Source organism: Alligator mississippiensis, chromosome 1 (genome assembly GCF_030867095.1).
Source record: "Alligator mississippiensis isolate rAllMis1 chromosome 1, rAllMis1, whole genome shotgun sequence".
NCBI lineage: Eukaryota > Metazoa > Chordata > Crocodylia > Alligatoridae > Alligator > Alligator mississippiensis.
The window spans coordinates 307033389-307057367 of record NC_081824.1 but is presented as its reverse complement, the minus strand read 5'-3'; the positions used below and the strand labels follow the sequence as shown (position 1 = coordinate 307057367).

Below are 23979 nucleotides of genomic sequence, written 5' to 3'. Positions count from 1 at the left end.
TGCGTTGGATCCGTAAGGATCTGCAGCGCTTAGAGATCTTCACGCGAGGCGAAGGTTTTCTCTCTCTCTCTCTCCTGGTGTTCGTGGAGCCCTCCAACTTGGGCGGAAACCACTCAAGCTCTTTATACGGCTAGCAAGCCAATCGCTAGCCGTCACGTGTGCATATGTTAGAACCGGCCAATAATGTGGCACGAATTCTCATACAAATGGCGGGAACTCCTTGCACCGTGCATTTCTTAGATGCAAAAGAAATGCACCATGCAAAGAAAGCTTCAAATTGGCGGGAAATTCTCCGTTGCACCGGGGTTCTCTTCTGCAGCAGAAAACTCCACCGTGCAAAGAAGCTGCAATTTAGCGGGAAAAATAATTTAGCAGTGCCGAAGCGCACACAAACAAAAAAATCACAACTTTGGGTTGTGACATTGGCTACCCGGCTGTCTCCTGCAGCCCCTTTCCCAGGGCTACTTTCCCCTGAACCACATAGGGCCAGATTGCTTGCTTTGCTTCAGCAGCACTGGGCTTATGTTCATAGATTGTTAGGGGCTGGAAGAGACCTCACAAGATCATCAGGTCCAGCCCCCCTGCACTAGGCAGGGAAGACAGCTGGGGTCAGGTGACCCCAGCAAGGTGGCTGTCCAGTCTCCTCTTGCAGATTTCCAGGGTAGGTGATTGTACCACCTCTGGAGGGAGCTTATTGCAGTCTGGACACCCTGACTGTGAAGAAGTTTTTCAGAGTTGAGCCTGAAGCGGTCTTCCCAGAGTGTGTGCCCCAAAGCACTGCCCCTTCCAGTCAGGTGGTCTCCCTAGCCCTACACAGGCATTTTTCCTTTTGCTTAATGGTCAGCCTGACTTTCTCTGCTGCACCTTTACCAGGACAAGAAGACTGTGGGCTGGGCCTGGCTTTTAAGGACGGGAAGGTGGGGTGTGCTACCTAAGGTTTCAGGGGACTGGCTGCCCTGATTGCCTCACTCAGCCTAGCTGGGACCAGGGTGCTGCTCTGGGCATACTGTGGGTGACTCTTGTCCTGAGGATGACTTGCCCTGATCTCTCGATCAGAACTAACTGGGTCAGGATGGGCTTAAGCCAAAGCTGTCCTCTTCCTTGGCTGTGATATCATGGATTCTTGGCTACCAAACAAAACTCTTCTTAAGGAAAACCAGTTTCCATTCCCACATTCACATCCTTCTATCTAAACTCTTTCCTCTCTCCAATCAATTTTTCCTGCTATTTTCCTCTGCTTTGGGAAATAAAGCACCAGTTATAGATAAGAATAGTTGAGATTGATTAATGGTTTCTCAGTTCACCCCACTGACTAATTTGTTCATGTTGGCCTGTCATAAGGTCCAAACATACAGCTACTTTTATTGAGTACAGTGCCTTTTGAGTTAGAAAAATCATTATATATGATGGTTAGATTTTATTGATGCTTTACTACTTGCTTCATGAAGGTTATCTGCCATTTGTAGTGATACTATAAAGTTCAGCCAGTGGCTATAGCACTGTGCAGAGGTATAACCAATTAAACAGAAATTTTAGCATATTATTTACATTACTGTGACATATTAAGAAGTCAAAACAAGTAAAACTCCCAAACACACATGTCATCTACCTCATCTTGCTTTGAGTCATAGCATTCTGTTTTCTATACCTCATTAACAAAGCTATTAACAATAATTTACCATACACCCACACAAACACATGGTAAGCACTTAAGTATGTAATAATATTAGTTTTTACCATACATATATTAGTTATTACTTATTTATATATTTTAAGTGTAGTGGCCTAAGAGTGCAAGCAAGATTGTATTACAATAAATTTTGGTTAGGACTGTACTTAGTAGTCACAAATCAGTTATAAATTTTTGAGCACATTTCATTTCCATCAATTTTTCCATAAATATACTACATTATATAATGACAGGCTTAAAGCCAAAATGTGCATACATTTGCTTGTGTCTTTTTATGCTCTTCAAAAGGTTAAGTGAAAAACAACCATGGTATTGACCTTTCATAAAAATACATGATATTTTTCAAGATTACCTTTTTATTTTAATTCCTATCTGAAGTAATTGCAAAGAAAACTGAAACAAATCAGCTTCAAAGATCAATGGTAATACAGCATTACCCATTTCTACTTTCTGCACATATTTACAATAGGCATGTTATTTAATATTAAAATTTTGATCATCTTAAAAGAGCACTACATTTGCTGTCAGTTCCTTAAATTTTTTAAAGGATAATGTCTACTTTGACAGGTTCTCTTCTCTCACCCCCACCCTTCCTCCCTGCTTTAGAAATGTGAATATAAGCTTATTTCTTTACAAAATTTGGCCTGTTTTACATTTTGCCAACACTAATCCGTTTCTTTTACTTCAGATATGGGGTACAAAGCCTGTAAATACATAATGCTGGGTGTTCCACTTACTACTAATGGGACACATGGCTACTGTGGGCTTTTTGCAGTTAATCTGTGTGCAGTGAAGAAAAACCTTTACATAAAAAATGCCCGGAATACTCAATGAGGAAACACAGAAGAAGCACAACACATATAATATAGAAAAGTTAGGTTTTCAACTAGTAAATGTCTGTTGCAGTACAATATTTTCCAAACATTAAATCCCTTAGTGACCCTGAAGTAAGTTAGCATTTTAGAAATGTAAGCTATAGAAAAAACTACATGTTGTAGCTTAAACAATTCTCATCTGCAGGTTGCAATGAGGTTCACTAACAAGACTATCAAAGTCTTGACATGACCTCCTGAACTTTCCATCTTGCTACAGCATAACAAAAGACATTCCTCGAGTATAACAGCAAGATATCAAAACAGGTAGCCTATAGAAAAGGATTTTATCACCACACATTGACCTAAGGTGTTAACGCCAGAAATGTGGATGAATTTTCTGAGGAGCTTCGTCAGCTCTACTTGAGGGAAATTTGGAACAGTGAATCCAAGCTCAAATATAAGGCTTTCATCACAATGGGACATTATTTCCAGAGAAAGGAGGCTCCTGTTAGGACTGAAGAGATATATGTGTAGAGTTGTTCTGAGACAACCAAGAAGTATGATATTGATGAGTTAAACTGGATGAACACGAATTTAAGGAGGTATTTGATCTTTATACTGATTATTCTTTGTCTTTGTATATAAAATGAAAAAACTCCCTAAGTGAATACATTCTGTTTTTCCTCTATAACTAGAAACCACAGTATTGCTTCCTTTTAGTTGCTTATTGCTAAATCTATAAAATTATCACATTTAATATAACTAAACCAATGGTTACTTACTTCGGGGCAATGACAACAGTGTTTCCCTTAGGTAAAGAGAAATCAGCACACTCTCTTCCTACAATTGTAGCACTGTATATCAAAGGTTTAAAACTTGGATTTTTCAGACGCACCTATCACAACAAAACAAAGTATTTTTTTTAATGTTTTGCTTCGTTGCTTTTTAGAATGAAAAATACACTGCCCATAAGTAGTCTGCTTTGGTTAGTTAAGAGTATCAGTACCTGTTTAACAAGAGTAGCATGGAGTGTACCAGTAAACTCAATAGTCCTCTTGGGTAAATATTGAGGTAGTATTTCATACAAATAGACACAGAGCATAAGCATCATGACTGGATTTGGATCACAGATGTCAGTGGCCTAATTTAAAAACAGAAAAAGAAACAATAAATATTAATTCTAAACTTGCATGTAAAATTGAAGGTTATTTATTAAGATGCAGAATTTAAAATGTAAAATAGCTCTTTAAGATGTATACCTGTTTTTAACTTAGCCTATTAACATCTGAGTGAGGTACACAACTGAAATAAAAAATTCATTAGCATTTAGAAAACTAATTCACAAAAATGACTATCTAGGTAAAAGAAACATCATTTAAAGAATGAAATGGAAAATATTGTTCTATACCTTTCTTCCACATTTTTTGAAAAATAAATACATTTTAACGAAACAGAATATAACAGAAACAGCAAACCAATCTTACTGGTTAAGAAATATATCTGTCCAAGTTTTTTCTAGCAAGATAAGCATATAGTCATATAGCTTGTAAATTTTTGTAACTAAATATGTAACACTTACCATAGCTACTTCTAAATATAGCATATCACCAGTGCACTTCTACATGACATTTATCATGTAATGAAGAGAAAATATTATGGCATTGACTCCCCACAAAGACATGCGACTAAAACAGGGGTTGGCAATGTACAGCCCTTGGGCTAGATCTGGAGCTTTTCTAACCAGTCTGTCAAGCTCCAGGACCCGACAGACTAAGAGGAGTGTCCCAAAGCACACTGGGCCTTGGGATATGCAGAGGAGCTACGGTGGGAGCCACAGCCATCCATCCCATTCTGTATCACACCCCTGAAGCAGCTGCAGCAGCAGCAAGGACTGGGACCGAGGCAATGGCAGATCCCTGACCAGCTTAGTGCACAGTGCAGAATGGCTTAGGGACATGTGGACTAGTTACATGTCCCTAAGCCAGAGCAGGCCTAAATCAAAGCAGGCCAGGTGGTCCATTCTGCACTGCATGCCAGGCTGCCACTTCTGTCCCAGTCCTTGCCACTACAGCAGCTGCCTAGCAGAGCATGCACTGGGACACACAAAGAAGCTAGGTGGTCCTCTCTGCACCCCGCACTGAGCAGCAACTGCAGCAGCTAGGAACACAACAAAGCCACCAACATGTTCCTGATCAGCTTAGTGTATGGTACAGAACAGACCATATGGCTGTTGCTGCAACTGCCATAGCAGTCCCTCCAGGTGTCTCAAAGTGTGCTGCACTGGGAAGCAGCTGGGACAGGGACTGAACTACCAGCATGTCCCCAAGGAACCCAGCATGGACTGCACAGCTGTGGCTGCAACTGTTGTTATGGCTCTTCCATGTGTCCCAAAGAGTACTACACTGGGCAATAGTAATGTGTCCCTGAACAGCCCGGCACAGACAGCACAGCTGTGGCTGCAGCTGCTGCCATGGTTCCTACATTTTGAAATGTTCCTCACAGTCTGCTAGTCCTAGATCTTGGTGTGCCACATCCCAGGAAGAAGTTGCAGCAGTGGCTTTTTTCAGCATGTCCTCAAACAGACAGACTTCTGGAGCATCCAAGAAAGGAGCTGCATTGTACTGCATTTGTGCAATTGTAGTAGGTGGGAACACTCTGCAGGCAGGAACCTTCTGTAGGGTGTAGGGGAGGTAGAACTTGCTTGCAATGTAGCGTGTGAGGAAAAGCTGCCTGTCCCTTTACTTCCCTTGGTGTGCAGGACTATCTGTCCCTAAGGTTTGTTGGGGACAGGAATGCATTAGTGGGTGTTCCACATGTCATTCCCACTGCTTTCCCAGAAAAACTAAAAGGTTGTGGTGAGTTCCTAAAATTCACTCAGAAAGCAGTGCCTCTAATTAGTTTAGCATTAGTGCCAGCCAGGCAGTCCAGTAATCTCTGTACACATGCTCTCCTGAAAGAACCACCCATTGCCATGTCATTGTTGAAAAGAAATTCATAGTGGGTGAGTCTAAAAGTGGAATTATGGTGCCTGAATAAACTGAGGAACTTATTGCTCCACAGTTAATTCCTCCTGGGAGCACCATTTGAACATGCGCCTGGGAGCTATTAACACTGAAGCAATAAGCGCCACAATTTATTCAAGTGCAGCATGTGGAGCCTGGGCAGAACAGCCTCAGCTGGTAAGAGGCTCTGAGGGTCTGCCTGCCAACCTGCAGCTGTTCACCCCAGCTCCATGTGCTGTGCAGGGGCTGACTGGGTCATGCAGGAGCTTCAGTGTGATCCTAGCTGGCAGGCTGCTCCCACACTGAAACACCCTTGTGCCCGAGCCAACTGGGCAACATCTACATGAGTGCTGCCATGGAGCTTTTTACTTCGCAGAAAGATAGAAAGATTTGTAAATAAGTTTACTCCAGCCTAATAGGGGCATACATGGAGATGCCAAAACATTTATTTCACAGCTAATTAGTCAACTGTACAGTAAACATCTCATATAGATACACCTAGTGAGTAGCAAGTGTTCAGTGAATAGTAGATATATGACTACTTCTTTGTGCAAAGCAAAGACAAAGCAGCATGCCTTCTTAGCCAAGACACTGTTTAATTGTTCAAGGAATACAATATCATCTGTTATTCTGATACATCTATCATACAGATAGATAGATAGATAGATTTAGATTGGGGGGGAGGGGGCAGCTGCTCAGTAGGGCAACCTAGGAGTGACAAAGTAGAAGCTCTGAGAAATGGTTTGTCTAGTCAGCAGAAAATTTTTAGAAGATATTCTAAGCAAACCCTAGCAATTGTTCAAGCTAGTTATCACATGGCTAAGTTGCTTGCTGATGGTGGGAGGCTTTTTACAGATGGAGAATTCACAAAAGAGTATATGATGAAAGTGATTAAGGAGGTATGTCCTAAAAAAAAAACTTGACAAATGATGTGTCTTTCAGCTCATACTATGAGGAGACAAACTGAAGATACGAGGACAGATTTGCTTTGCACGCTGAAAGAAAAGGCCAAAATGTTCAAAATTTTTCAGTGGCACTTGATGAGTAATGATGTGTCAGATACAGCCCAACTGCTCATACTGGCATGAGGAATAGGCTCAATGCTTAAGGTTACTGAGAAACTTGAAGCACTTCAGAGTAAGAAGGGGACAACCAGAGGAGAAGACTTATTTTCAATGTGTGCTAAACAATTAATACATTTCAGCTGGGCTGGAAGAAAGCAAAAAAAAAATGCAACAAAGGTATATGAAACAATAAGATGCAAGGCTGGTGTAATAGGGGACATCAACACCAAAATGCAAATACTGAATGGTGAGCTTTGAAGCAGCTTCACTGCCTCATACACCAACAGATGTCATGCAGAAAAGTAATACACTGAAACTCAGGCACAGGTGTGGTTGTTTCAAGAGTGAATTTCATCTGAGGTAGGGCTTGAACCTTCACCACTATCAATAGCTCCTTGCTGACATTAAAACAGAACATGGAGATATCTTGTATCACACAGAATTGAGATAGCTCATTTGGGGTAAAATTCTCAACTGTTTCTTCCAGTTGCTAAATAAGATGGATATGTTTCTAACAGAAGTGGGAAAGCAAAGCTGAACTGCCTGATCCTGCATGCATTTGAGGGATCAGCCCCAGGCTCCGGATGGCAGTTTCAGGTGGTGGAGGGGCTCACAGGGACATGAGCGTGCTACAGTGTGGGGCTAGCCAGCAGGCAGCCCCTGCACTGTAGCACCTTTGTGCTCCCACCAGCTCTGGTCACTGTTTACACCTTGTAACATCTTGCATTTGTCAGCACTGAACTTCATCCTGCCAGCTGCAGCCCAGCTTTCCAATCTATTTCCAACATATACCTCCTGCGCCTAATAATTCATTGGAAGGCTGTGCTTTACTGTTAACAAGCATTGTAATTGCCCCTAGAATCCCTTCAAAATTTCCTTCTTCTGCAACTGTATCCTTTGCCTGAAAAATGTTTATTTGTTGTTCACCTTTATCAATTTCACTAGCATACTCTTTCCATCATTCTATAGTTGCATTATCTGTCATATTAAATATTTTGATGTTTTCTTTTATCAGATTTGCTCAGGGTAAATATCCTTTTCTTCATACACAGATACCCCTGCACAATGCCATATTAGTGTTTTTTTCAGACTGCATCTTCTCCACCCAGCCACACATGTATATTCTTATCAGCCTCTTGGCATTTCTTGTGTCTTTATCATATTCCTCAGCATAAGACCAATTCCAGTTCTGAAGCCATATTATTCTTGCTGCATACTGATCCTCAACTGTTTCTTGTAGTCTCCATCACACCACTCCATGCTCTTTATTCTTCAAATTATTCCTTTAGTCTCTTCTGTGGCTCTGCATACCTTATCTCTAATAGGTATCAACTCAGTTTCAAAATCCACTGAAACTTTTAAGTAACAGTCATTCAAAACTTAACAGCTACATGCTATTTCTGATTATATATATAGTACTCCTCCTCGGCCCGGGAGTGTAGGAGGGCTATAAGGAAGGCCAAGGCAGAGATGGAACTCAGGCTAGCGTCCAGGATTAAGGACAACAAAAAGTCCTTTTTCAAGTACGTTGGGAACAAGAAGAGGGCACCAGGCAATGCAGGGCCCCTGCAAGACACAAACGGTAATCTGGTGGCCATGCCAGACAAGAAAGCTGATATTTTTAACAGTTGCTTTGCCTCTGTTTTCCTGAACAGGGACCGGGATATCCCACCTACCAGACATAGTTACAATCTTGGGGATAACTCTATCAAGCCTTCAGTCAGTGCAGATGTAGTTAGGGATCTTCTGGAAGGGCTAGACATTTTTAAATCTGCAGGTCCAGATGCCCTGCACCCAAGGGTGTTGAGGGAGCTGGCAGGGGTCATCATGGAGCCTTTGGCCCGGCTGTATGAGCACTCGTGGTCATCTGGCCAGGTGCTAGGGGATTGGAAACTGGCTAATGTGGTCCCAATTTTTAAGAAGAGGAGGAAGGAGGACCCAAGTAATTACAGGCCTGTAAGCCTCACCTCGGTGCTCAGGGAGCTCTTGGAGAGGATCATCAAGGAGCACATCTGTGGGGGGCCTGCAGGGGAGATCATGCTCAGGGGCAATCAGCATGTCTTCACCAAAGGCAGGTCCTGCCAGACCAACCTGATTGCCTTTTATGACCGAGTAACTAAATCCTTAGATGATGGTGCCGCTGTGGACATAGTCTTTCTAGACTTTAAGAAGGCCTTTGACACTGTCTCTCACCCCATCCTCATCAATAAATTAAGTGACTGTAGCATTGATGCCTGCACAGTTGGATGGGTAAAACATTGGCTGATGGGGCGCACCCAGAGAGTAGTGGTGGACGGGTTGTACTCGACCTGGCGAGATGTGAGCAGTGGGGTACCCCAGGGCTCGGTCCTCTGGCCTGCACTGTTTAACATCTTCATCAGTGACTTGAACGAAGGGGTGGAAAGCACGCTGTCCAAGTTCGCTGATGACACTAAGATGTGATGCGGGATGGACACACTTGTAGGGAGAGAAAGGCTGCAACTAGATTTAGACAGACTACAAAAGTGGGCAGATGAGAATAGGATGGGGTTCAACATAAACAAACGCAGGGTGCTGCATCTTGGGAGAAGGAATCCACAGCATACATACAGGCTGGGAGTTCCCTTCTTGAAAGCACAGAGGCAGAAAGGGATCTCGGAGTCATTATTGACTCCAAGATGAACATGAGCAGCCAATGACAGACCGCAGCCAGCAAGGCCAGCCATACCTTGTCATGCATCCAAAGGTGCATCTCAAGCCGGTCCAGAGAGGTGATACTCCCCCTCTATGCAACACTGGTCAGGCCACAGTTGGAGTACTGCGTCCAGTACCGGGCACCGCACTTCAGAAAAGATGTGGCCAGCCTGGAGAGGGTTCGGAGAAGGGCCACCCACTTGGTGAGAGGGCAGCAGGACAGGCCCTACGAGGAGAGACTGAAAGACCTGAACCTGTTCAGCCTCAGCAAGAGGAGGCTGAGGGGGGACCTGGTGGTTGCCTATAAGCTTATCAGGGGAGATCAACAGCAAATAGGCAGAGCTCTTTTCTCCCCAGCTCCACCTGGGGTGTTGAGGAACAATGGTCATAAGCTGATGGAGAACAGGTTTAAGTTGGAGATCAGAAGGCAATATTTTACAGTTAGGGTGGCCAAAATCTGGAACCAACTTCCCAGGGAGGTGGTCCTTGCCCCTACCTTGGGCAAATTCAAGAGGAGGTTGAACGATCACCTGTCTGGGATCTTGTGAACCCAGCACTCATTCCTGCCTGTGGCAGGGGGTCAGGCTACAGGATCTGTTCAGGTCCCTCCTGATCCTAGCTACTATGAAACTATATTTTATACTCCCCAAATAATGTGCATTGTGTCTGCAGCTTATCTGTTTCCACTAGTTTTATCATAACAAAATGTATCTTACTACTCTTGTACAATAATAATCAAGCAGCTACATTTCTGATGTCCTGGATATTATGTATGCCTTGATATCCTTGAGAGTTGCCTCACCATTGGACACACACATATATTTATGGACATTTTTATGAGGAAATAGCAAAATATGTTTGTGACAAGTACCCAGTTTTCTCATTAGAATATTCATAAGAACAGAAATGCAGAAGAACAGGGAGAATAATTTTGTTTACTTATTGGAGGGAACAAACAAACAAAGGACTTTTATATCCCAAGGTGTAAAAGGTGCGTTCAAGGCCAGAGCAGAGAAGTGAAATGAATTATTTTAATCATTCTTCTCTGTAGAGAATACTAGGGAGATTCCCATATGAACTCAATTCTTCTTGGCACCTATATCTGAAGAGTCGGATCAAACTAAAGTAATAATAGAGGAGGTTATAAAACAAATAGACAGGTTAAACTGTAGTATGTCGCCAGGAGAAGATGGCATTCATCTGAGAGTTCTAAAGGATGTAATGGAATTAGAAAAGGTACAGAGAAGGGCAACAAAGGTAATGAGGAAAGATTAAAAAGGCTAAAATTCTTCCACTTGGAAAGGAGAATGCTAAGAGGCTATATGACACATGTCTGTAAAATCCTGAGGGATATGGATAAAGTGAATAAGAAAATGTTATTCACAAAATTCCAGAATACAAGAACTAGAGGGCATTCACTGAAATGACATAGGTTTAAAGCAAACAAAAGTAGTATTTTTTAAACACAAAGCATTGGTTCAATCTACACAGCTTAGACTAACCTGTGAAGATAGAATAGATTCAGCCTCAGGTTTTTGACCGTCTGTACTTAGCCAGTGGGTACGTCTACACATGCACTTTACTGCAGAGCTGACAAATTAGCTCCACAGTAAAGCATCACCATCTATGCCCATATTAGAGTGTAGTAAATGAATTAACTCCTCTGTAGGATAGTACTGTCTGGGAAAATTACTATCCTACAGTGGAGTCATTTAACATGCTGAAACGCATGTGTAAGCAGTGACCAGAGCTGGTGGGGGCACAAAGGTACTACAGTGTGGGGCTGCCGCTGGCTAGCCCCACACTGTAGCACCCTTGTGCCCCAGTCAGCCCCTCCACCACTCGAAACTGCCACCCAGAGCCTGGGGCTGATCCCCCCAGGTACCCAGCCAGCCCAGGTATGCTCCAGCCTAGCACTAATGGCTGCAATCCCAGGCGCACGTGAAGACATTGAGCTTCAGAGTTTATTGTTTTGCCTTAATTTCATACAATTACCACATAGCAATAAAGTCCAGTGCAGTTTGCACAGGAGTAAGCTATTCCCGGGCTCAGCATCTACATGTGCACCCATAACAGCAGCAATTTAAGCTGGCATGGAGCAGGCCCAGGGTGGCAGGAGAGCCAGGCCCAACTGTGGGTGGCAGCATCAGGAAGTAAAGGGGCTGGCTAGGGCATGAGGGTGCAGAACCTGTGGAGTTGTGTAGCTAGGCGGCAGCCAGGAGTTTGGTCCCCACCCAGTCACCATCTACACATGCACTTCAGTGCAGTTAATTACACCACTGTAAGATTGTACTGTGCCTGAACTCACTGCCAAAGGCAGTTGTAGAGGTAGATCATGCAACCAAATTCAAGAAAGGGATTAGACAAATTCAAAGATAGGTCCATTTGGATTGCTATATAATACATCCTTATGATGCAAGGCAGCACCATGGATGCCACATGGTGGCATACTACAAGCATCATAGCCATGTTATTGGCACATGCCAATTGCTTCACTAAACTCATGTAAAAGACTGCTAAGGTCCAATATAGTACTTACAAGTAGCCCACAAAGAATGGGCTAGTAACACTGGGCTAACTTACTTCCCTGTGTGCTCCTTCTAAAAGCTTACTGGAGAATAAAATATATTAAATATCTTTCTAATATTTATTTTCCATTTAAAGAGTTTTGCACTTATTTAAGGGATGTCTGAGATTGCAAACAGAAAAGACTGAAGCCTACTAAGCCATTTCTCTTTTTTTTCCCCTTATTTTAATGTGAAACACACCTTTGATATGGTCTAATATCAATAATATTAACCTAGGATCAACTCAAAACTACAGAATCATGTGAACTTTCACACAGAGAATCTCCCCTCCAAACTATTCCAGGTAGGATGAGAATATTTTTCACAGCCACCCCACTGTAGGTGTCTCCAGAATTCAAGTTCGTCCTTTAAGTAAAATAATCATACTGTTCTTCCTGGTGAAGTTGCAACTGTAAACCAGCACAGAGTGGAGAAATGAAGGGGATATTTTAACTGTATACTGTATATGTCCATTAAGGACAGCGTGGAACTGGAAAATGGTTACAAAAGACATTTTCGTTCCATCTCTACAGGTTACATTGAAATCACTGTCAGAACAGTTTAGTAAAAAACAACCTGCCAAACTCCCAGAGAAATGACAAGATGGAATACAGTTGCACAACAACAACAACAATTTATGCAATAAAGCAAGAGGTCAAAATGTTCAGCATGAACAGCACGTGCCCCCAGTGGCTGGGGGGACATAGCTGCACTGGCGGCAGCAGAGGCCCGGTAGCAGTGAGCGAGGAGCTCCCACAGACGTTGCTGGCACCAGCAGCGGCAGCGGGGGCGCAGGGTGGCAAGAGCCGACCATGGGTCGGTGACCACCCACAGGCCCTGCTGGTAGTGTCGACAGCAGCCAGAGGCAATCATGGACTGGCAGCGGGGTGGCGGGCGGTGACCGCCCACAGGCACCGCCAACAGTGTCGGCAGTGCCTTTTTGCAGGGGGTGCACCGCCACGCGCAAAGGGTGCACATGCACCCACTACACATCAACCCTGATGTTCAGCAAGTCCAAAATAAAATAACTTTCCCTTGGTAGCACAATGTTTACTTAAGACTCCAAAGAGTCCTTTAGAACAGATTTACCACTACAATACTATGAACAATTTTCACTTTTTTTGTTGAGGAAATCAGTACTAGACCCAAACTTTTTTCCAGCAGTAAATTAAGTATCAAGAGCACATCTATATGTGTGATGAATGCACATGAATTAACTCCAGAGCTTCTTGCTGCCAAGCACACTATTTGAATGTCTGCTGGGGATCAATTAACTCAGGAGCAATCAGCTCTGGAGTTTATTCATGTGCAGCACATGGAGCCCAGTCAGAGCAGCTCTAGCTGGCAGGGGGCCCCAGAGGTCAGGATGCCAGCCCAAGGCTGGTCTGACCAGGCCCAGTGTGCTGCAGAGGGGCTGGCTGAGTCATGAAAGTGCTTCAGCGTGGGGCTAGCAAGCAGGCAGCCCCCACAATGAAGTACCCTTGTGCCCTAGCCCGCCAAATCAATGACTACAGGTGCACTGCTGCACACAAAAAAATTCTGCAGCAGGGTAATATATACAAGTAGTAGATACACAAGTTCTACCCTGCTGCAGAACTGATTAGTTTCCTACTCCCTTAACAGGAGTGCACATGTAGATACTGAGATAGTTACTGCAGTGCTAATTAGTCAGCTCCGCAGTAAATGTCTCATGAGGACATGCTCAGACTGTAAAATTCTCTAGCTTACCTGTTTCTGACAGCTTGTTTAGAGTTTTGCAGTTTTATAGTATCAGGATGAAGAGTTTGTCTGTAAATGTTAAAGTCTGTGAAAGACAAACGTCAGAGTACTTCACCAGTGCTTTATTAAAAGCAACATTAATGCTAATTTCATTCAGAAATATTTCCCAAATGTAAAATATCTTATATTTTCTCACAAACAACAAATTCCAAAATATAATATAGGCCTTGTTTTTGAAAGGCAGAATAAAGGAGTAAAAGATTTTTCCTTGTACTGAGTAGCAGCTGCTAGACAGCTGAGCCTACTCATTGTTCTGCTCAATGTGGATCACTGCAGAACCTGTTCCTATCATATTTCTCACCTATAATTTTCATTTCAATTTCTAGCAGCTGGGTTTTGGAAAAAAGCTGTGCATCATATGGAAGAAAGTATGGTACTTTGTGACTTAGTAGTTGTCATTACAGCACTCATTAGGTGACCATGGAAACCAAGATTTTCAGCAACGTTGAGGAGTCATCTTTTTCATCTGTGCAACATTTACAACATTTGTATTCTTTTCAATTCAGTTTACCAAATCACTAACTCATATCTTCTTGATAAATTAGTTTATCACAATATACTTTTAGGATTGAAAACAACTGTTTATGCACCCAAAATAAAACACATGAAGTCTTTGACCGCTATATACATCATCAGTGGTTTGAGAAAACTCACTTTTTCATGATACTTCTTGTAAAATCTTTTACTATTTCCAAGGGGTTTTAGGCAGGCTATCAAGTTAATACATATTAATTCTGATAAAATGCATATATCAGTTATTCACAGAATTGTGACTTGCAGCTTTTATACTGTCCACATTATGTTTACTATCAACTAAATGCTGGTCCTAATCATCTACAGACTGATTCTCTGGCTAAAGAGCAAAAGCTCTTTAAATACTTTAAAAAGGAAAGAAAAAAAGTTTCTTGCCAAGTTATTTTCATAATTAACTATCTATGCCAATATCTGAATAATTTTCCAGCAAATTAATCAAGAGGATTCAAAAACTTCCAAGGGAAGAGGATAATCGTAAAAGAGCAGCTCTGAGCAGCTGTCCTATCTATCTCCTGCTCCCTGATGTGAATCTAGGGAGCAATATTATTTGCATTAAATAATTTCACTTTAATATATGTTTACTTCCAGATGAACCAATCCTTAATTATAATTACTATGTGGTAAAAGGATGAACAGTGAAGATAAAACATTATAATTTTGCTATATTCTCCATCTAGTGAGTTCCCATTTGTTATATTGTGTCCTTCCATATTAAAAAGATAAAATGAAAAATTAATTATTATTAAACTTACCTGAAAAAACATGCTTTGATTAAGACCCTTTCCCTTGTGTCCTAAAATTGAAGTTAGTAAGGATATGTACAGTTATGCCTTTCCCTCTCTTACTATTTCCCCAAAGATTAAATTAAATGTTTTAAAGCAGATTTCTGAGAAAAGAAGGATATTTTAAGTACTTTCAGAAAAGTCTTTTTAAGGTAGCAGAAACAGAAAATTAACACCAAAACAACAGATATTTTTCTTATCATTGTAAAATATGCCAGAACTAGACAACTCTGAAAAGCAGCTGTAAAGGGCAGAATAATTCCCATGTGAATTCTCACTAGCAGGAACCTTAAAATTAGACACAAATTTATTCTAATTTTAGTAACGCAGGTCATTTTCATTCCTCCCTTGGCTAAATATTAATGAAAGGTAGCTTGAGTTAAAGCATTACATTTACTAGCCACAAAAGCAAAAGCTAAAAGAACACTTGCTCAAAGCTTGATAATGAAAGGAAAGTTGTATTTCCATTTTAAATAATATTCCCATCCCATTACCCACATTTTAATATGGAAATCAACAAGAAATATTTGAAGATTTTCCCCCTAAATGTCCTGCTTGTCTTGGTTAATAGCTTTAATATTAGTCTGTATGGTAGCCTAATACAAAGCAGACCATTTATTAGAAACACAACATTGGTTGAAATTTCTTACTTAATACACAAAACACAGTGCACAATGAGCAATGTACTACAACATACAGAAATTAAGCATTAGATCCTAGGTCTTGGGCTGTCAGAGTCTGGGAAAGCATGTCAAACTGGAAAATAGCTGCAATCTGTTTCATTACCCAGCAATTTCCTATTGACACATTAAGGAGCAGCAATGAAAAGATATTCTCTCCAGCTAAAGAAACCTGCATCTTGACACAATAAGACTGAATTTAGGGAAGGTCTGTAAAAGATATACATTTGAGAAGTCCTAGAATAGGCTTTCCTTTCATCACATACTAAATTAAACTCAGTCAATTTATTACATGTACACATGCCATTAGAAAATTTAAGATAGGCCAAAGAAGGCATCACACTGATAATTATATAGTAATTTTAAGAAACAAAAGACAGATGGGAAAAACTACAGGTCCCTATCAGCTATGTTTGTTACAGGGCTGTCACTACAAAAACTAAATGCAAAAGCTCCAAGCATTTAAGACAATATTCACTTCCATTCTAGCCTCATACAAGACAGAGTTATCTTTTACTTTAAAGAGTGCAAACTACAACACTAAAAGGAAATGAAGTAAACTTGTGAAATTTTCCTCTAATCTTTTCAAAGTAATCAAACTGTGGTGCCTAGCTCCATTTTTCTTTCCCTAACAAGAAAAACATCATCTACTTGTTATGAAGAAAGAAGTAAAAAGAAAAGTTATTTGCTTGTTATATTACATCAGTGCAGTGTTTCTTGAATGATGTGTCATGAGAACCTGGCAGGGGTGCTGCAATCCTCGCACCACTGCTGCTGCTACCACCACAGGCTAAAACTGCCCCTGCACTTCCGTTTTCAGGAGACACATTACAGCCATGCTGAGAAGCCAACTTCAAGAGAAAGGTGCACCTGCCTCCATTGCATTATGCAGGCAAGCATGTCAATTCTGCTGTAGCTGTTCCTGTTTTGACTCTGACATACCTCCTGGAAACAGACAACTCTGAGACTACCTACTACAAAAAAACTAGAGGAAGATCCAACTCCCCTTTTCACCTTAAAACTCAAAACCACTATCAAATCATTTCCATCTGAACTACAAGAAAAACTACAGATCTGATCCACCTACTGCTCAACCCAGGGACTTTTTCCATGCTCCCTAAAATCCACAAACAAGGGAGCCCTGGCAGACCTATAACTTGCAGTCAGGGAACCCTAACTGAGGAAGTATCAGGTTTCATTGAATCCACCCTAAAATCGCACATCACCCAAAGAGTGAGTTTTGTCCAAGACACAATAATCTTTCTATGAAAACATAAAAACAAAGACCACCATCCCAGCAACATCCTCCCTAGCCACCATGGATGTTACCAGTTTATATGCCAACAACCCCCACCAGGATGGCATCCAGGCCTGCCTTATGTATCTTCAAGAGGAAGAGTACAACTCAGAGTACAGACCTAAAGATACTACTGAACTTCACACTACACACTTCATCCTCGCACACAACTTCACTTTCAATAACCAACACTTCCTCCAGAACATGGGCAAAACTATGGGCACCAAAATAGCCCCACAATATGCCAACCCTTTTATGGCCCACCTGGAAGAAGACTTTCTCAAGAACTGCACCAAACCCATGCTATACTTAAGATATATAGATGACATCTTCATCATTTGGACTGAAAACCTGCAATCTCCGATTGATTTCCACCACTAGTTCAACAATCATCACGGCTCCATCAGACTCTTGCTTGAATACTCCAGCACCAACATTTCCTTTTTAGACACTAAGATCACTATCCAGAATGGTAGAATACAAACACCATATACCAGAAACCCACGGACCAACATGTATATCTGCACAGAACCAGCAATCCCCCTAAACAGACCAAGAAAACTAATATGCATGCAATCAAGCCCTCCAATACCACCAAATTTGCACTGAGGAAATCACCTGTGATTGTCACCTCAGAAATCTCAAAAGCACTTTCACTCAACAAGGACACTCCTCCAGAGAAAGAGCTGGTGGCTTTTTGAAACAGCCACCAGAATACCATGTGAAGGACTGCTGCAGTACAGAAGAAAAAACCCCATGAATCACACACCACTGGTTATGACATATCATCTCTCCCTGGAACCTAGACAAAAAATCCTCAAACAATTACAACCCATACTAGAAGACACAATTCTTAAAGAGATCTTCAGAGCCCAGAACCACCCATCCTAGCCTTTAAAAAAGCACCAAACCTCGCCAATCTCATCACCAGAAGCAAATGTCCTATGGCCCAAAGCACACCAAATGGATCCAGACCTTGCCAGGACAAGAAATGTAAAACCTGCCAACACATCTTCACCAATCCCACAATAACTGCACACTACAACAGAACCATCTCCATTCCTGGATCTTACACCCGTACCTCCAGAAATGTAATATCTCATCCAGTGCACTAAATGCCCTGAAGGAAAATATGTAGGAGAAACCAAACAACTGTATACCAGAATGAATGCACACTGCAAATCTATCAAAGACAAGAATACCCAATTACCTGTGGGTGCACACTTCTCACAGGACAACCACTCTCTCTCTCCAATCTCTGAGTTCTAATCCTCAGAAGGAATTTACAAAACAGACAAGCCTACAAACTTCACTTCATAAATCTATTGGATATAAAAAATCATGGACTAAATATAGACACTAGATTTATGGCACATTATAACCTGCCTGCCATCTGATGGCAATCTATAATAAATTGGATTCTACAATCAGAAGTACAGGCAGGGTATGTAATACAAGGCCAATGCACTGGTTCCCATTTAGATGGGGGTTTAGACTAATACTTTGACACAAATACTGTTCCAATTAGGCCTTGAACAGATGTGCATTTGTAGTCCTACAATTCCTGCAGCACTACAATGTACCGCAAAACTGCAATGATAAAAAATATGGACAAACATGCAGAAGCCCCTGGCTGAAGTACTTACAAATCAACATAAAGACATTCAGGGGCATCCTCTCCATCCAGAAGGCAGCAGAAGGTTCCTTGACCCTGCAGCTCTGTTCTCTTCCCACTGAGGGAGGACAGCCTATTAGTGAGCCCACTCATTAACAGCCTGCAGCCCTGAGCATGTCTACAAGTGCATTAACGTGCTTTAATTATTAAATCTATTACTTCCAGGCACTTTTACACATGCTCCGGGGATAGGGAAGCAGCACTTTAATAATTAGAGAGGCTCTGACAGCCACCGTGTCTCATGTATCAGTGACCCTGTCCTTCAAAATGGTGGCAGAGGTGCTTGAACTTAAGTTCATTTGACAAGCTGTATTTCAAACGCCTCTGCCACCATTTTTAAGCACAGGGACACCAATACATGGGATGCAGGAGGCTGCTCAAGCACGGAAACTGCCATGTTCCAACAGACTTGATTGATTGACTGTAATTACAGCCCATCAGAACCGTCTCCACGCTCGTGTACAGGTACCCATGGTTTTTAAAGTGATGCTTTAATGCACATTAAAATAGGCTAATGCACATTAAAGTGCATGTGTAGCCATAACCTCTGTGTGACAAAGAGGAAGAAGAACAATGCTGTAGGTCCCTAGAGACCAGGGGCAGCAGCAAACTCAGCTATAACCTTCTGCTCCTAGAGGGGTTAGGAGGGGTAGCAGGAGAAGAACAAAGCTGTAGCTGTCATTGAAACTGCTTCAGCCCCTGGTCTGGTGAACTACAGCTCTGTTCACTCCACAATCCTAACAGTAACAACAGACTGCCACTGAGCACACTGCGGCTCCCAGACAAGGAAACTCAAGTTCTGTTCTCATGCCCCAGCTTCGATGACAGCTGAGCACCCAGGCATCACTCATTGACTGTCCAAAACATTCTCTCTTCCCCGCTTAAAGGCAAGAGAGCAGAGCACTGTGGGATGCCGCAGGACTAACAGACTTTCCTACCACTCGCACAAAGCAACACAACTCACTCTTCAAATGTTACTGGTCATGCTACAAAAAAATGTGATACAGATGCATTCCTTTCTCACCCAAGAACCATATCATTGTAGCAGACCTGCCTTTTTTGTGGTGCTCCTGTCATTTTGTAGGTAGCTACAGGTACCATGCATAGCTGTACATTCAATTTTAAGGGCTCTAAAAGGATGTATATAGTATTATAAATGTAACATCTAAGCACAGCCTTATGTTTCTGAGGACAGGGAAGTAAAACAAGGCCTACACACTAATAGAAGCAGATATTGTATTTTGACCCTCCAGTTCATCACTTGAAACCTTGCATAAGGGAGCTTTAATCTTAACTTAGGCCAGATACAGATGTTCCCATGATCATCTACAGTGATTGTAGATCAGGTCCAGGGGAGCTGTCCATCTAGTACTGCCCTGGTATACATGTTTGGGTTAGATCAGGCACAGGTTAGCCCAATCTATATAGTTCACCTCTTACGTGCGCTAAGAAATTAGATTGGACCGGCCATTTTTCCTCAATCTAACCTTATCAAATATATGTACAGATCAACACATATATCAACCTAACCCTAGCTAGGTCAATCTAAGTGTTATGCCTGCACAGGGGGGAACTAAGTTAGACTGGACAGCCATTTTTTGCTCAATCTTACCTCCCTGAACATGTATACAGTTTGGGATTTAAGTCAACCTTACCATACTTTCATAGATTTCATAGACATTAGGGCTAGAAGGGACCTCAGAAGATCATCGAGTCCAGCCCCCCACCTGAAGGGCAGAAAGTCAGCTGGGGTCATAGAATCCCAGCAAGATAAGCATCCAATTTTCTCTTGAAGGTGTTCAGCGTAGGTGCTTGAACCACCTCCAAAGGCAGGCTATTCCAGACGTTGGGGGCTCAGACAGTAAAGAAATTCTTCTTTATGTCCAGCCTGAAACGGTCTTGCAGTAGTTTATAACCATTCGACCTCGTCATCCCTTGGGGCGCTCTGGTGAACAAACATTCCCCTAGATACTGATGGTCACCCCAATAAACTTATAGGTGGCCATTAGATCACCCCTGAGCCTGCGCTTTTCCAGGCTAAAGAGCCCCATAGTTCTCAGCCTGTCATCATAGGGTCTGTTTTCCTGACCTCTGATCATGCGCGTGGCTCTTCTCTGGATTCTCTCAAGCTTCTCCACATACTTTTCAAATTGTGGAGCCCAAAACTGGACGCAGAACTCCTGCTGCGGCCTCACCAAGGCCAAGCACAAGGGGAGAATGACGTCCCGGGATTTGCTTGAGAAGCATCTATGGATGCAAGCCAGCGTTTTGGTCGCTTTCCTAGCCGCAGCATCGCATTGAAGGCTCATGTTCATCTTGTGGTCAATGATGACCCCCAAGTCTCTTTCTTCCATAGTGCTAGCCAGCGTAGCACTGTCGAGCCTATAAGGATGCTGCAGGTTTTTCCTCCCAAGGTGGAGAACCTTGCATTTTTCAGTGTTAAACACCATCAGGTTCTCGTCCGCCCATTTGCTGAGCCTGTCCAGGTCAGCCTGGATCACCCTCCTGTCCTCAGGTGTGGATGCTTTGCCCCAAAGTTTGGTGTCATTGGCAAACTTGGCCAGTCTGCTTCTGACTCCAGTGTCCACATCATTAATGAAGATGTTGAACAGTATGGGTCCAAGGACAGAGCCTTGGGGGACCCCACTGGTCACAGGGCACCATGATGATTGACTTCCATCTATTACCACCCTCTGGGTCCAATCATGGAGCCAATTTCCCAGCCAGAGAATCGTGGTGGACCCAAGGCCACAATTTGCCAGTTTCGCCAAGAGGTGATCATGGGATACCAGATCGAAGGCTTTATTGAAATCAAGGTATATGACATCAATCTCTTCTCCCTTGTCCAGGTGATAGGTTACCTGGTCATAAAAAGAAATGAGATTGGTCAAGCAAGACCTACCTGCAACAAACCTGTGCTGGCTATCCCTCAGGATGTTGGCATCAGCCAGTCCATTAAGGATGGCCTCTTTAATAAACTTTTCTAAGACCTTCCCCAGGATAGAGGTCAGGCTGATGGGCCTATAGTTTGCCAGATCCACTTTCCTCCCTTTCTTGAAGATATGCACCACATTGGCCTTCTTCCAGTCTTCGGGCGCTACACCAACTTAGGTTGATCTAAGTGTAATGTATGCCTGTATGTATTTTCTTCCTATATCCATAACGGGCATGTGTAAAACATCTTCGTAAAAACAAACTGGAACTCTCAGTAAGAAATCCATGGGCTTCTTCATGACACACTGAGTTAAACGTTGGTTGCCACCTCTACACTCTTCTGCCTATTGCTCCTTCAAGAAATCATGTTACTCAACCCTTTAGGAGCAGTGTATCCTTTTTAGAATTCCCTGGAGAGGGGAAGTAGTTCTTGGATCACTAATCTGAAATTTCCTGATTACTCCCAATATTTGCCACATGTCAAGAGTTTAGCTACACTTTTAGTTCCTACAGCTAATTTTCTATGTTACTTGTGTATATATATTTGCATATTCATTTGCTTCAGAAAAATCCCATATTCTGTTTAGTTTCTTTGTTTAGAAGTTCTAACTGTATTAGTTTAGGTTAAAAAAATCCCCCCGGCTGTGTTTCTTTAGAACCCATTCACAAGTCTTCTTACTCTCGACTTTCATCACAGAAGCCATTTAATGCACTGGAATTCCATACCCTTCATGTCCATTTTCCCTTTTTTTCCCCCGAGTTACATTTAATATAAGATAGATATTCAAGAGGCTTACTTGTAGGCAACCTTATTTTCTTTTCTCTTTCCAAGTGATTAAGATGGGGTATGAAGTAGTTGTCTTTATTTTTACCTGGATCAGAACATATTCCCTCAGATATAAGCTTTTCCATTATTACAATTTACACAAAAATGATAAGCTTGCATTTAAAATATCAGCATGTTTCTGTGGAAATTAATATGCATCTTAATTTTAACATTATAACTCCACTGAAACATGCAGTATATGAAGTGGAATGGACTGTAAATTAGCAAGCCCTTACTTTAACAAACCTCTTCAATAATTACTGTTTCACAGTAAAAATTATCAAACTTAAACAGAGTTGCATAAAATGGAATACCTTGCAATATTTCTCATAAAAATAAAAAAAAACTCAATGAAAAAGTTTATGATTATTTCTCACAAATAAAAACCAACAGAGGAATTCATACAGCTGACAAAATTACTATCTTCTTAATACTGAAACTCCATAGTATGAATTTTTGCATATTAGTTGATTTTATATATACAGCAAAAGCTTTGTTATCTGGCACCCATGGGGAATCGGGGATGCTGGATAACAAAATATGCTGGTTACCTGAGAGGCCAGCTCTCCTGCCGCATCCTGTGCACTGCCTCCTGCCACGTCACCATCCCCCCCGCTGCAAGGGACAAGGAGTGGAGCAGAAGAGAAAGGGGGAAAAAACCTGTTATTGCGGGGGCTCAGCAGCACAGGCTGCTTTGCCCCGGGCTGTGGGGACTCAGCAAAACTGGAAGTGCCGCAGTGGGCACTTCCAGTTTTGTTTTTGCCTCGCAAGTCAGCATGCCAGTTAGTAGAGCATGCCAGCTTGTAAAGTGCCGGATAATGTCGCTTTTACTGTATTAGTTTAAAAGTATAGATTATGTTTAAATGATAATAGTATTGAACTGATAAACCTCTCTGATTGTATTAGCTTAATTTTTGTCTTTTATGAACAACTAAAACTCTATTTTGTGCTTGTTCCCTGCTTGACATGAGTAAATGAACTTTGTATACCCTGTGTATGTGAGAGTCTGTGTGAGAGGGTGAATGGTGAAAGAATGGGATTTTTTGCATGAAAGCAAAACAAGAAGATTTAACTGTTGGTGTAAGTAACAAGGCACCAATGTATGAGTTACCAGACAGTAAAGTAATTAGACTAATTAATGGATGGTTGAAGAACTCATCTGTGATCAGGAGCAAATGAAGATAGTGAGAAAAAGGAAATTTGCATATCCTGCCATTTGATCTACACAATGCCTCAAGGCTGAGATACCAACTCTGAGATAGCAACTTTACTGGAATGACCTCAAGTTGAGATAACAAGAAGATGGATGAGAAACAACATCTAGATAAAAACTGAGAATGGGGCCTACCAGCTAGCCCCACACTGAAGCACCTGTGTGCCCCAGCCAGGCGCTCCACAGCATGTTGAATCTGGTTGGAGCAACCCCAGGCTGGCAACTTGACCCTTGGGGCCCCCTCCCAGCTGGGACTACTCCGACTGGGTTCCACCTGCTGTGCAAGAATGAACTCCAGAACAGATTGTTCCAGAATTAAATGCTCCTGGGCACATGTTTAAATGGCATGCCTGGGAGCAAAAAACTCTGGAGCTATAAGCTCTGCAGTTTATTCAAGTGCACTAATTGCATGTGTAGGCATGCCCAGGAAAGCCAAATCTAGAAGGTT

The 23979-nt window shown here is 42.1% G+C and overlaps 1 protein-coding gene across 1 annotated transcript in view; it reads right to left on the bottom strand.

Moving 5' to 3' along the window:
* Window positions 1–23979, bottom strand: part of CFAP47 (cilia and flagella associated protein 47) — a 773444-nt gene that overhangs the window by 516776 nt on the left and 232689 nt on the right. Inside the window, exons 36-37 of the mRNA XM_059724382.1 lie at window positions 3512–3646; window positions 3288–3400 (exon numbers count right to left, since the gene is read on the bottom strand). Coding sequence (XP_059580365.1) covers window positions 3288–3400; window positions 3512–3646 — 248 coding nt within the window. The remainder of the gene's footprint in view (window positions 1–3287; window positions 3401–3511; window positions 3647–23979) is intronic.